This window comes from Larimichthys crocea, chromosome I (assembly GCF_000972845.2).
Source record: "Larimichthys crocea isolate SSNF chromosome I, L_crocea_2.0, whole genome shotgun sequence".
Taxonomy (NCBI): Eukaryota; Metazoa; Chordata; class Actinopteri; family Sciaenidae; genus Larimichthys; species Larimichthys crocea.
Genome location: NC_040011.1, coordinates 2026565 through 2040756, shown reverse-complemented (window position 1 = coordinate 2040756; position 14192 = coordinate 2026565). Strand labels below are relative to the sequence as shown.

Sequence of the window (14192 nt, the reverse complement as noted above, 5' to 3'; positions counted from 1 at the left end):
CACTTTAATCCCATGCAGCTTTTTGGTACTATAAGTATTTATTTGTCAGGTGTGTGATGTTAGTTCCCATTACATTAAGCTCACTGTATAAAATGAGCTCCTGTGATAATCAAAGCTTCATGAAACTGGCCAACCACAAACTGGAGATCGACGGCGTTCAGAGGACGGTCAGCTTTCCACACGAGTAAACACTAAAGGGGATCATGGGACGTTTAAATACAGGAGAAGTGCTCGCTGTCTGATCGTCCAAAAGTGCTGAAAATTAGAGAGAACTCCAAATGTCAAAAGATTTTGTTGCCGAATCATTCATGGATTTTCCTCCAGTGTTTCTCACGTGCTGCTGTCTCTGTTAATATAATATTTATATATTTTTGAGATGTTTGACCGTTTCAGTTTTCGAGTGTTAAATTGCCACCAGATCTTTGATAATGGTTCAACACCAAAGACTGCTTCATCATGACGTGCTGAAACCGTATTTGAACAAACAGATTTATGATGATGTACACCACCCTCTGCTGCCCCTGCTGTCTCCACCCCTGTGAGGACGGGTGGAGTGGAAGAGATTAAACCCACGTTTAGTCACACGGACTCCCCTGAGGACGCTCCGTCCTCGGGCTTTGGTCCCCTGTGATGTTGTTGTTGTTGTTGTGGTTCTCTCACCTGAGGGGGTTGCATCTTGAGGGGGGGGCGGGGAGGGGCGGAGGGGGGGAGGGGGAGGCGGGGGAGGAGGCGGCTGCGCGGGGAGGGGCGGGAGGCGGGGCGGCGACCCCGGGTTCGGGGGGAGGGGGCTCGGCAGCACTGGTCGTCACGGCGATCTTTTTCTGGGTCTCCTCCTGGAGCTCGTGGACTGTGGAGAGGAGACAAAACAGTGGAGACGGTTATTAACGTCTCTACGTCACGATGCCTTCAGGTACTGTTGTGTCATTCTACGTCTCTAGGCTTTATTTATCGAGGCTTTATGTTTAAGATTTAGGTTTTGTGTCTCCAACATCTGTTCATGTACGACGCGACGTCTGCGTTTCCACCCAAAGGTGTCACAGTTTTTAGGTATACCACTCGAAGCTTGTGAAGCTCGGTGTGGTGGCTCTGGCTGCCGCCATCCTCGGCGGACGTGAGGCGAGCTGAATGACGCCCGGACGCTTAAAACAGTGGAGACGGTTGCTAATGTCTCTACGTCACGATGCCTTCAGGTACTGTTGTGTCATTCTACGTCTCTATCTCTGTAACAATGCAGAACTTTAAAATAATCTGAGGCGACACACTGAAGACGTAGAAATCACGTTGTCATGGACACTCCACCTCCGCTCACCTCTGTTCTCCAGCTCCTCGTTCTTCTTCTCCGCCTCCTCCAGCCGTGCGTCTGCCTCCTTCTTCTCCACCTCCAGCAGCTCCAGCTGCCTCTGCAGAGCCTCCAGCTGTTTCTTCACACAGCTCTTCTCCAGCTGGGCCTCCAGGCTCTCCACCTAAACACACACACATGCATGTATTGTGTGATCTACACGATGGCTACACAGATATAGTACTGATACATCTTCAACAAACCAGACTTTAACATTAGTTTTTCTGACATTTCTGTGCAGCAGTGTTGATGTAGCGTCATACTGAATACGTCTGTTTCCAAGCATGTAAGAGCAGGCGTTAAATCTGAGTCAACTGGACTTGGTTGTAGATCCATGAAGATCCAAGAAGGAGAAACTCATTTTGGGGTTTACCTTCTGCTGATGCTGCAGGCGCTCCTCCTCCAGGGTTTTGGTGACGGCAGCGACGTCCTCCAGAGCTTTCAGCAGCTGAACGCTGGGCTCGGCACTCTGCAGCAGCAGCATGCTCTGCCTGTTGGCCTCCTTCTGCTTCACCAGCATCTGCAGGAGGAAGATGATGATTCTTCATCATTCAACACATCATCCGAGTTTGTCCATCACACACAGTCTGTCTAAATCCTGCAGGCTCTTCACTTTTCAGGTCAGTAAACAGCAGATTCAGGACATTTCATTAATCAGGAACAAGCTTATTAACACACACAGCAATGCAGGTCAGTGTTATCACTGCACAATGTAATTCATGGAAAGCAATTAGCTCCATCGTCATCAGACTGTCCCTGAATAGTTTTAGAAATGAGAAGATGTTCCTCTGATATTTTCACATCTTTGCCACGTGAGAAGATTAGTGAAACTTTGCTGTGTGCAAATCAAAAGCTGCAAAGACAATCCAGACGTTGTCTTGATGCATCAAAAGATCCAAAGCAAATTATTCTTTAAGCGTAGCTGCATCCAAAACTGGAAGACTAAGAAATGTAAGCTTAAGAGCCAGATGTTTCTCATGGGGGTTGGTGGAGACCAAACTTGAGGTAATATGAGCATGAATCTTTGCCATAAATGTGACTGGAATAAGCTGATTACGTTGTCTGAGTGTTCTGCATATACAGGCAACTGTTTGCCAACATCTTGAGATAACGTAGCTGTAAATCTTTCTCTACCTCGTGTGCGTAAGTCTCAGCTTTGACTCTCAGGCTCTGCTCCAGGTCCAGCTGCTCCTTCATCCCGTCGTACTCCTGAGCCGCCATCGTGGAGACTACGGAGACATCGAGTGTGTCAAGATAAACCAAAGAAGAAGAAGAACCGTTTGAAAACCTGACCGCGTTCCCGCCGTGTGTCGCGGCTCACCTCGGTTGAATCTCTTGATGGATTTACTTTGTTGTTCAACAGTTTCACGGAGCTCCTTCATCTCGGCCTGATCTTTCTCTGACTGCAAAGAAAGCATGAGACACCGGTGTCATAAACAGTCACAGACTGTTATATCTGCAAACTACAATACACACCTCTGAGCTGTAGTGGAGTCAGTGAAAACTTCAGTATTTTACAGTATTTCAGTAAAAGTACTTAGTTGCATTCCCAACTGGTTTTACACGCTGTCATATTTTCATAGTCATAAATCTGATCTGACCTGCAGCAGTGACGTTAACGTGAACGTGTCCTCACCTGTGAAGTCAGCTCTTCTATCCGTCTCTGCTGTTCATGAATCTGACAGACAAAATTCTTCTTCTCCTCCAACAGGCTGTTCACTGTCTCCCTCAGCTCTGAAGAACGGAGTGGTAAAGTATGAAACATTGTGTGTATTGTCTATACTATATATGTACATATATATAATTCTCTGTATTTGTACCTTTAACCTGTTGCTGGTACTGCGTGAAGGTGTCGGGGCTCCCGTAGGCTGTGTCCGCCTCGGAGTCGGCCTCGAGCGCGATGCAGTCCGAGATGCTGGGAAGCAGCTCGTCCAAACACGGACGAGACGACAGGCTCAGGTACTTCAACTTCCTGTTCTCACAGTTCAGCTGGAGGTCGAAGCACACGGGAGAACGTGACATTCTTCACACTGTGTTACTTTAAAACTAACGTCTGACTTGTAATCAGAGTTTCCTGGTGGACAGTGAAGTAAACTGCTGCCAACTGTAGCTGCTGTTAGCTCAGTTTGTTAGGTAGAGTTAGTGTTTGTACTGCAGCTGTTTTGGGGTAGAAAGGGGTTTTTTTTTAGGCCCAGTGTTGTGCCAGAACCGGAGCTGGGCAAATGGGTATTGCAACCAGGCTCAGCAGCCTCTATGGACATAATGGCAGAGGAGAAGAGAGTGAAGAGGGCGCTGACGGAGGAAGCTAAGAAGAGAAAAGGAGAGAGCGAGCGTCTCTGTATCTAAATCTGAACATTATTAAATTTTTACAGTGTTTGCTGCTGAGGCACTAACAGAGATAATGTAGTCAACTCTGTGCAGAGTCATCCTGACTCAGCGCTTCACTCTATTCTCCTGCTCATGCCAGCTGGATAATGCTAATTGTATAGTATTGATTATTGAGTGTGTGTGTAGGTGTGTGTGTGTGTGTGTGTGTGTGTGTGTGTGTGTGTGAGCGTGTGTGTGTGTGTGTGTGTGTGTGTGTGACCTTTGTGGCCAGGGCCTCTGCATTCTCCCGACACGACTTCTCGATCTCCAGCTGAGTCTGCAGGACGCTCACCTCCTCAATCACCATCTGGGACACTGGGGGAGGACAGACAACGTAGATTAATTAACTCATTAGAACAAAGCAATCGTTTGTTTTTTGTCATCAGTATATCATAATGAAGCCCAATATGTGCATAAAAACTATAAATCCATATGTCTGTTTCTCTGACTTCATTTTGTCTGTTTGTGTCTGTAGATTTCACCAAAAGTAGAAATAAATTAGATAATGCCTCATTTGCATATTTAAACATAAAATTGCAAAAAATATTTGTCTTAATTTGAATAATCAGCTGTGAAAGTTTCAGGGTGATATTTACCTATATTTACTAATATGTGTTGGAATAATTGTGATGATGTCTACTGAAATACAACATATCGGACCTATTTAAGGACGAGAGAAGACAAAAACATTTTCTTTTAAGAGATTTCAAGAAAGAAAAGTTAAATCTATAAAATCGGATCATAGAAGCAAAGTAGAAGTGAGACCCTCAAAAAATATAAACATTTCATAAAAGTTCAAGTCTGAAAAGTCTGAAACATCTGTATGTCTTTTTGGATGATACCTTCTAACAGTTTCAGATGTAAAATGCAATCATAGTTTTTAAAAGAGAGCGACGTTCGTCTATCTGAACGGAGAGATCTTAAACTTCCCGTGTTTCATTTCTTGTGATGCCGATGTTCTGTCAAGACGACGTTCGTCAGTTTCACTGTAAAAACTACAGCAAATGCCGAGCCTGAGGTTGTTCGACGCTCGCAGCTGTCAAACGTGTCACCAGTTATTTTAAGACGACCCAGTTATGGAGACTTTGGTGAAATCCAGACACGACGCGATGAAGCAGCTTTGCCACCAAGTGACAGATGATTCAAATCATTTAAATCCAACACTGCTTCTCTGCTCTACCCTTCATTGATGGTTTCAGCTTGGTTGTGGTGACAGACTTAGACCTTGGACTCCTTCAGTCTGCTGTGGCTGGATTGTATTACAGCCAACCGGAAGCTCCTGCTAACATCCCTGATCCATTAACAGACTCTCTCCTGGTCGATGTACAAGCCTCAAATCTGATTATACTGCTCACATACACAGCTCAGGTCAAGAGGACGGTGTTCCTTTCTGTCCTCAAACACTGCCAGAGACTCTCTAACTACTTGGGTAAATGTCATCTTCGGTTTTCAATGCATCCAGTTTCTTCCACTTATCTGGGGTCGGGTCGTGGTGGTTCAATAGCTACATATACCAGATTCTCCTGGAGGATCCCATGGCATTACCAGGCAAGACGGGCTATATAGTCTTTCCAGCGAGTCTTGGGTCTGCTTTGGGGTCTCCATCCAGTTGGATGTGCCAGAACACCTCCAAAGGAAGGTGATGCCAAAACCACCTCAGCTGGCAAACACGAAGGAGCGGCTCCGGATGTCCGAGCTCATTTTGGTGGTAATCTTGGAAAATCAATCTTGTTCTTTTGGTCACTAACCCAATCTCATGACTAAAGGTGAGCGTTAGAGTGTAGATGGACTCAACGCCTGGACCAGCACCAATCGACAGTCCATCTAATGCTCCATTTCCTCCTTACTCGTCACTCTAACCTTTCCATGCTTTAGCTCCTCTTTCTTTCACGATATCCACCACGTTGAACCGCCGTCTTTTACAGTATCTTCTGCCAGAAGAACCAACATTCAACATTGAACCGCCGCTGTGTCGGGAGTATTCGAACACACAGCAATCCGATCTCAACATTTAGCACGTACAGCTCAACACCGGCTCGTACCGTCCGTCACAAACATCAATTCAGCAGCTAATGACGGGCTGCCCGTCTGTCATTTTCCACATGCAGGCCGGTTGTTAGGCTGCTGTAAGTGAAACCCTCCTGCCTGCTCAGCACTCGCTCAGGTGTCATCCAGATAAAGAAAAGACCCGTCACACTGTAACGCTGCTACAGTCCACCCTCAAAGTTATTCGGATTCAAAGAGAAAATTATGTTTTATGTTCACAGCAAATGCTTCTGCCAGGAAACAGACAGGTGTTGTGCTGTGGATGCAGTTACACGGTACCCAACACCAATCCGTCCAATGGAAGTCCATCTTTTAAAGTCAGAATCACACGTCAACTGAGTTTATATTTTGTACAAATGAAATAAAACACTGCACTGTTTGTTATCTGCTGTTGGCTCACCAGTTGATCAAACAGATGAAAATGACCTTGTTCACTCCGTCACATTTATTTGGTCTTCAACGCCATTCTAGACGATTTTAACCCCTGTGAATATCTACCCGATGTCTTTTATTGCAAATATACATTTTCAGTGTTGTAAAATTTGTATCATGGTACGTATAAAATAAAGAGAAAGTCACCTGTCACCACCACGACCAATACCTGTATCTGTGTCAGTGAGGCCTTCAGGCTCACTTCACCCTGATTCCACCTCTCAGGATCTCTCAGGAAGAGTTGTCTGCTCACAGGCGACATGACTAATGCTTCTCCGTCTGCTTTCATAGCCTGGATGCAACACAATTATATATAAACACACACACAGCAACACACCACACGCTGGTTATAGCTCAGGTTTGTGTGTCCTTTGTGCAGCGATGCTTTTAGGGAACAGACTATCTCCAGGACGTCACACTGCAGCTACAGCAGCTTGTATATTGATCTCTAAAGCACAGAGAGCTGACTTCATTTCAAGCTTTAGTGTTTACTTGTTTGCAGAAAACGGATCCACATCCATTATTTCATCTTCAACAAACATTATCTAACTTTTTAAAGACGACGATGGAAAATGACACAAAAAAATAAAGAGAAGACTCCAATCCTCCAAACCAGTTTTTTAAAGATGAGCTGATAGATCTTTAGGACCTGAAGGTGAAGTCCATTCAGATTGCTCCCTGAGGATTTTCAGCGCCACCATTCCACTCTAACACCTGCTGTGATGCTTTTTGCCGGACTGATGAGCTACGATGACGTCTACGGTCGCACAGTTTGGTGGTTACCGTGAGATCCAGAGCCGCTGCGCTTCCTGATCGATTTAGTTCACACAGGACTCAATCAGCGGCCTTTAAGTGACGTCTTGTGTTTGTTTGACCCTGTTCATCCACCCGAAGATCCTCCAGATGTGGACTCACTCTTCATCTATGATATTCACGCTGCGCCTCACCGATATAACTCAGTAGATACATTTTGTATTGAGATAACGCCAAATGACTTGACACGCTGGCGTGTGATTCATACCCCATTTGGTATTGCTCCACAATACCTACAAAAGCTAAAATCTGGATAGATCAAGAGAACAGCTTTACTGTACCAGCAGTGACCTTTGAACCCTGCGATGATATTTATCTGTCAGTGCCAATGAGGCAGTGAGGTTTGAGTGAGGGAAGCGAGGATGATATAAGAGGAGGAGGAGGACAGGGAAGGCTTCTGAATCTATTTTTAAACCCCTCATTCAATGTTTAACGCTTCCAGACGGGCTTCGGTCGGAGTGTGTGGTTCCCTCCCGGCCAGCCTGAGACTCATTTAAACCCTCCGCTGCATTCAGTCGCTTTAACCACCTCACACGCCACGGCGCATCGTCCTCCGCTCAGCTGCACCGCGGTTCAGCTCCAGCTCTGCGGGTCAGACCCGACACGGGAGGCAGAGGCGGTGGAGAGCGGGTCATATACTCTGTTATTTCTGGTTCTGTTTGTATTCTACTCTGAGAAACCAACAGCTGGTGCCATCACTGGGAAATACTGGAGGATTGTCTGTAAGATAATGATGTGCAGTGTGTACACACAGTTTCTTTCCTTGTTCTGGCAATCAGTGCAGTGTGACTGACTGCTGCCGTATATATGAACATGTCTTGCTGTATTTTTAATGTTACATATGCAGCAAATAAACAAATGTTTGGTATGTCACAAACATAAACAAGGTTTACCAACTTACAAACTTCAGACAATTCAAATCCGTCTGATGGGTTCATTGACGGCTGCTTCCGTCATTTATCCAAGAAACCAGCACGTCACCTTCCACGTAGACTGGAACTAACATCACGTATGAATCACGTGTCAAAGATATCAGAGACTTGAGGTTACTGTTTGGGCTGTAGAGCTTTGAGCTTGAAGGAACTTCCTCTGCTGTGATTGGAGGCGGCTCCACGCTGCAGTATGTTGGATTAGCACCATTTATTTGGGGTTTTTGCAAATAAAGGGGCACGGCAGGACTTTGTTTTCCATCGAGTGCCACCATCATGTCAGAGTCTTTCAATACTCTTGATTAAGACCAGCTTCCTTTATGTGTTATTGATCTTGACATAAGCGTTTCTTTTCCTTACTGAATATTTAAGATGTAACCTCAGTGTTGTATGAACATTTATTTATCCCATTTGCAAGAGATGATCATGATCCTAGGAGAATTTCATTGGCTAGATCTGTAAAATATTAGAAAACAATAATAAAATAACTTTCCAGAACTTCACGAAGCCAAAGCTGACGGGCTCAGGTCACTTGTTTTGTTCGACCAACAATAAAAATCCCAAAGGTGTTTAATTTAAGTTCTTAAAATGATGACATAACCAACAAATTCTCCCATTTGAGAAGCTGGAATTAGAATATTTTGGTATTTCTTCTAAAAAATACTTCAAATAATGAATTGATGGTCTGTTGTGTCAGATAAACCTTTGAATCCTGAGCAGAAGAACATTACTGAGAGCTGAAATCCTTAAACTGACAGTCGGGTTTCCTCTCACTGAGACGCAGGGTTTGTCCTACAGCGCTCTGTCTGCTGTCAGAACCTGTTCCGGGTCACTAAGTCCTCTGTCGGATCATGACAGGTTTTAAGGGCACGTCATTTCTCCTCAGACTAAAAACAGAAACGCAGCTTTTGTTTTGTTTGAGCTGGAGCTCCGGCAAAAAGCCTCTTTAGTGACGACGCGTGTTATTAACAGATATTTGGAGGATTATCTAACGGTAAGCACGTTCATCCGGGAGTAACGGTGAAATCCCAACACAGAGTGTTAAACCTGGACAGTTTTCAACATGCACGTGCACTGAAAGCAGGACCAAACCTTCTCGCACGCTCATGTTCAAGAGATGATACGATACGTTGTGATTGCTGCTGACTTTCGGGATGCATCAGTGACCGAAAAAGTCACATTCTTCTCTAAAAAAAAGGACTTACAATAAAAAGAACAGCATTAATGCCAGTGATGATTAAGCTGTAGCATTTAAACCGAGCTGAGCTGTGAACAATAGACGGACTAATCCTGCCTTCGAGTGCTTCTCTTAAGCTTCTACTTCACAGATTCAGTTGTAAATGTGATTTGTTGTGTGTTTGACGGTTTTGGGATGGAAGAACTCAAATAAAACCTTCAGCCCAGTTAAAACATATATAAAAATATGTCTGATTCGACTGTCCACGCTTCTTTTCTCTCTCTTTGTTGGCCTTCATTTGTCAAGTACTCATATCTTTTATTGTGTGACTTCATGACAGTCGTTTATAGTCCATATTTTAAAGTAACTAACTGTGGGAAGTAAATGTGTTCACTTCATTTCCGGACACTGGCAGGTTCTTTTAGCCTGTTAATGTTAACAAATAAAATATGTTGAATTAAGGCTGGATTCAGACATTTCAGTGGAGGGTCATCCGTTTCTGTCTGTCTCCGTTGGCTCCGATGGTTGGCGGCCAACTTTTGGAAATAGAATGGAGCCCCACGTCACGCACTTAGATCGGTCAAACCTCCACAGACAGCCTGAAATGTCTCTGAAACTGAGACTATCCAGGTGGATTCACAGACTAAACTCTGATAATCCACCTGTGTGTGTTCTGACTTTGTTTATTTCATGAAGGACCTTCTAGATCTGAGTCTAACTGAGAGAGAGAGACCTAAAAGCTACAGAATCAGAAATTATTAACGTGGGATCCAAAACAATAAATAATATGAAATGATATCTTAATAAGTCATCACCGACGTGCCTTCTTCTTGTCCTATGAACCCAGAAAGCTGCATCATCTCTTCAGTACGACAGTGAGGCTAAATGAGAGTCTCCTGGTCTCCACTTTGTCTGTCCTTCATGCGCTCTCAGCGTTTAATTACAGTGTTTTTCCAAAAGCACTCGAATGCAGGGAAAGTGCAGCCACTGGCTTTTTATGTGAAGCTGCAGCGCTGCAGACCGTCAGTCCTGTAAAGCTGAGTGGCGTTAGCTTCCAGCTACGTGTTCACTTATAGCAGCATTAGATGATGTTGATCCAGTCGGTTTCGCTCTGGGTAACAAACAATACTCCCTTTGTCGTCTTGTTTCATGCACTCTTTTGTTTTTGAGGCATGGTATTTCCAGTAAAGAAAGTCACCCTGACTCATCTCTCTCTCTCTCAGCATCTGGTTTGAAACTCTGAGATTTTGGCTGCTATTAAAATCTCATCCTGTGATGCACGTTTGACACTCAGCTCCCTCGTAAACGACTTGTTCTGCAGCTCCGGCTTAATACAAAGCATAAAATTACAGACTGTGAGACAGATCAGCTCCGCCTGCTTCCTACCACCAGCTGAAAGACTCATGAACGTGCAGCCATGGCTGTGAGGAAGGAACTAGAACACGTCTACTTCTGCTGAAAGCAAAGAAAGCTTCTGATAGAAACTCTCTGAAAAAAGATGCTGCAGGAACTTTAATAGCTGCTTCTACTTGCTGTGGTTGCTATATTGATCAACTCGTGATTGATCAACTTGCTTTGAAACACAACAGTCAAAGTCAAACACTTCAAAGATCTCTCTGCTTCTTTCAGACTTCATTAAGACGATCTATGTTTAAGGCTTTAGGGCACTTAAGGTTACCATCCTTCATCAGACTGGTGCCTGATGGTGTGTTGTTGGAGGTCACACTGGTCTGCACTTCAGTCTTAGTCCGGATATCTATGGACGCATAGTAGTTCAGTTTGTGCTACCTCCTGAAGTCTGCTTGGAGGATGTGGACCATTAGGACCTTCACACACTTGCACCATGCTTTATGACCGAAGTAACAAATAGTCTCAGGAAGGAGGTGGGGGCGGATGGTTTAAGCTCCAAAAGCTTGTCAGACCACAGTTTGTGTCCATCTCAGTTCTCCCACAACTTTCACCAACTTGTTTTAGCAGCACATGCAGACGAATATTGTAGGACCAACACGTTTCCATTTCTTCATGCATCCTGGAACCAGAAAACTAAAACAGACCTTAACTAGGAGTTTTGAATGTGAGCTATTGGTGGTGCTGAACAAAAAGTCAGAGAACCACCAAAGAAATCAGGATTCATCCTCTGGGGACCAACATTTGCACCAAATTTCATAGAAAACAATCCGATATTTGTTGAGTTATTTCGCTCATCCACGAGATCTTTCAGCAACCCAGACGCGTTACGAATTCAAAGCTGCACAATCATGAGCGTGCTCATCCATCATCGGGGCGGGTGTATTATCTAACAGTGAGTCCCGGGGTCAGGTTATGTTTTCCTCCCTTTTATTGTCAGTTAATCTGAACTCGCTCAGTCTGGCCTTTGAGATTCAAACGAGACGGAAATCAAGTACCTGCCGGCGAGCAAAGTCTCCTTCATTAAATTCATTCAAATGTGGCCATCAAATATGGAGTAGCAGGTAGAAAAGCCTTTTGAAGGGCCACAATGGATAAAGAGTCAGGCAGGAGTGGTAACCCCCTCCCACACACACACACACACACACACACACACACACACTCGTCCTTCCCCCATTTTCTGCTGCTGAATAATTCATGGCAGGAGGTTTCAATAATTCATGGGAATAACATGACAAGAGCGACTGCTGTCTTCTCTCGGGAGAGGTAGTGAATGAATAAATGAGTGAATGAATGGAAGGACTGAACGTCTGGAGTGACGGGATCCAAGAGTCAGCACTGAACTGCTGACTCTGAAAAATGTAGGTTTTGCTTTTGCAGACAAAGTTTTTGACAAGTTCCTGGGTTTGAGTCCAACTCAAGGACTCGTCGTCCGTCTGTCTCACAGTTATTCATCTTTAATTTCACTTTCAAAGTCCATCGCTGCCGCTGAGTGGGACAGATTCGAACAATTGGAGACATCCAGATTTACAAAAGCTCCCGACAGTTCAGCTTCATGGTATTTTATTTCCAAATAAATACATTTATTGAATCAATCTAAAAATTGTCCCATGTCTCCTCTACTGTTTGTTCCAATGCTAACAGAACCGTCCCTTTGCCAAACCTAATTCCCTATCGACCACAGCAGTGTTATCAAATTACTAATTAAAGACTCAACTGTGATCCCCATTAGTCGTCACCCAGCACAGCTACAGCCACTCTTCCTGGGATCATAGAGAGAGTAAACAAGACTGTTGAGTGTTGAGGCCAATGGGAATGTTCTTATAAACCAAAATATTGGACAATTTTGACCTGATTACGGCGCCAAATGAAAAGTTGCTGGACCAAATTTGGAAATTCATTCAATATGTCAAGACAACATTAGCAAGAAGTGACTAAGTTACAAGCTCATGAGCTCCACTAATCAGATGATCGGTGGTTCGATCCCCAGCTCCTTCAGTCTGCATGTCAAAGTGTCCTTGGGCATCCCCAGCTCCTTCAGTCTGCATGTCAAAGTGTCCTTGGGCAAGATACCAAACCCCAAACTGCTCCCTGTAAGTCGCTTTGGATAAAAGCGGATAAATGACTAAATGGAAATGGAAATTCACTGGGACACATCATCTGTGGACCATGAATGTGTGTACCAAATCCAATCCAAAGAAGATATTTCTGTCAGTAGAAAAGTGACCATTCTGTGCCAATCCATCTGATAGTTATTGAGACATTTCAGTCTGAACTAAAATGGTAGATTAACCAACACTTCATAGCACCAGCATGGCTAACAGTACATAAATATGACGAGTGGGTTGCCCAATCAAACCTACAAAAACAGAATTGTATTAAAGCGTCATGGGCGGTGCCAAGCTGAGGATGCAGTAATGGTGCGATCACCAACAGTGTGTTGTTTCTTGTAGCCAAACCACTTCCACAAGCCAATGGCAGGCTTATACCAACTGTCTACATCTGGTCAGTCAGACTAGGATAATAATAAGATGACTATACAATGACTAATCAGAAATATCTTTATCCGGTGATGATAAATGAATGACCAAATGAACCTCAACCCATTCACCATCAACTTCCTGTCTTAAACAGTTCGGGGTAAACTGAAACGAGGTGAACTCCAGGTGGATGCTGTCCGGTTCTCCTGTTACCTTCTGAACAATAACCGCAACAGGCAGACAAAGTGACTCGGCTGATCACCAACCTCTTCTCTCTGACCAACTTATTTCATCCAATTAGGGAGAAACACCTCGTTAATTTGGGCAAGGTTGTAACAAAAAACATCATCAAACATCATGTGCCATCATCTAAAAAAGACCCCAACCCATTTAACACATACAGCGAAATATACTGAAGGAGATGCAACTGAACTAATTCAGCCATACAGGTCAGCATCAGCAGCCTCACATAAATCGATATCTGATTATTGTCAGTACATGTTCTCTTACCTCTGTGAATAGTCATGTTGAAGCCAGGAGCTGCAGCGTCAGCAGCCTTCCTCCCTCCTAACAGTTAATAATTGAGGTTAAACTCCACAAAACACAAACGCTCTCCTCCCCCCAGCTGGCTAAATGTCCTGACAGTCGTCATGGAAACTGAGACTCTCCTCTTTTAAAAACACACCCATTCAGAGAACAAGGTGTCTGTGATGTCACGTCGGGAGAGGTGAGGTGAAAAGGTGTGAAGGTTTAGAGGGGGGGAGGAGGGAGGGAGGAAGTGAAGGTGTCACCTGTCTGATTGTAGGCGGGATGATGTGTTGGTGTGCGTTACAGCACAAGATGTCTGAGTGTGTCGAGCTGACAGATTATGACATTTCTTTTAGTTTTTGGCCATTGTTTTTATCACAAACTGCAGTTCCTCTAACGTCCACCTGAGGCTGGCTCCAGAAGTGAGTCAGTCTCCATAAGTCCCCATGTTCAAATGTCCAACTTCACAGCAGAAATAAACATGTTTACAGCCTGGTACAAAAAACAGTTTTGGTCTCTGTAGCTAATTTCCCCGTTCATGACAACTGTACTGAGGGTGAATTTATATACAACTCACCTGTTCACATTATATTAAGGCTTAAAGTTATGCAGGATTAAGAGCGTGGACGCTGAATCATTCCTTCATCTTACTCTGTTATACGCATTAACGCGCA

The 14192-nt window shown here is 44.2% G+C and overlaps 1 protein-coding gene across 1 annotated transcript in view; it reads right to left on the bottom strand.

The window, feature by feature from the left end:
- The window catches only part of shtn3 (shootin 3), a 43958-nt gene that overhangs the window by 23439 nt on the left and 6327 nt on the right, over positions 1–14192 (bottom strand). Inside the window, 10 exon segments of the mRNA XM_027286071.1 lie at positions 661–707; positions 710–742; positions 744–847; positions 1310–1463; positions 1713–1859; positions 2474–2568; positions 2661–2742; positions 2976–3073; positions 3160–3328; positions 3927–4021. Coding sequence (XP_027141872.1) covers positions 661–707; positions 710–742; positions 744–847; positions 1310–1463; positions 1713–1859; positions 2474–2568; positions 2661–2742; positions 2976–3073; positions 3160–3328; positions 3927–4021 — 1024 coding nt within the window.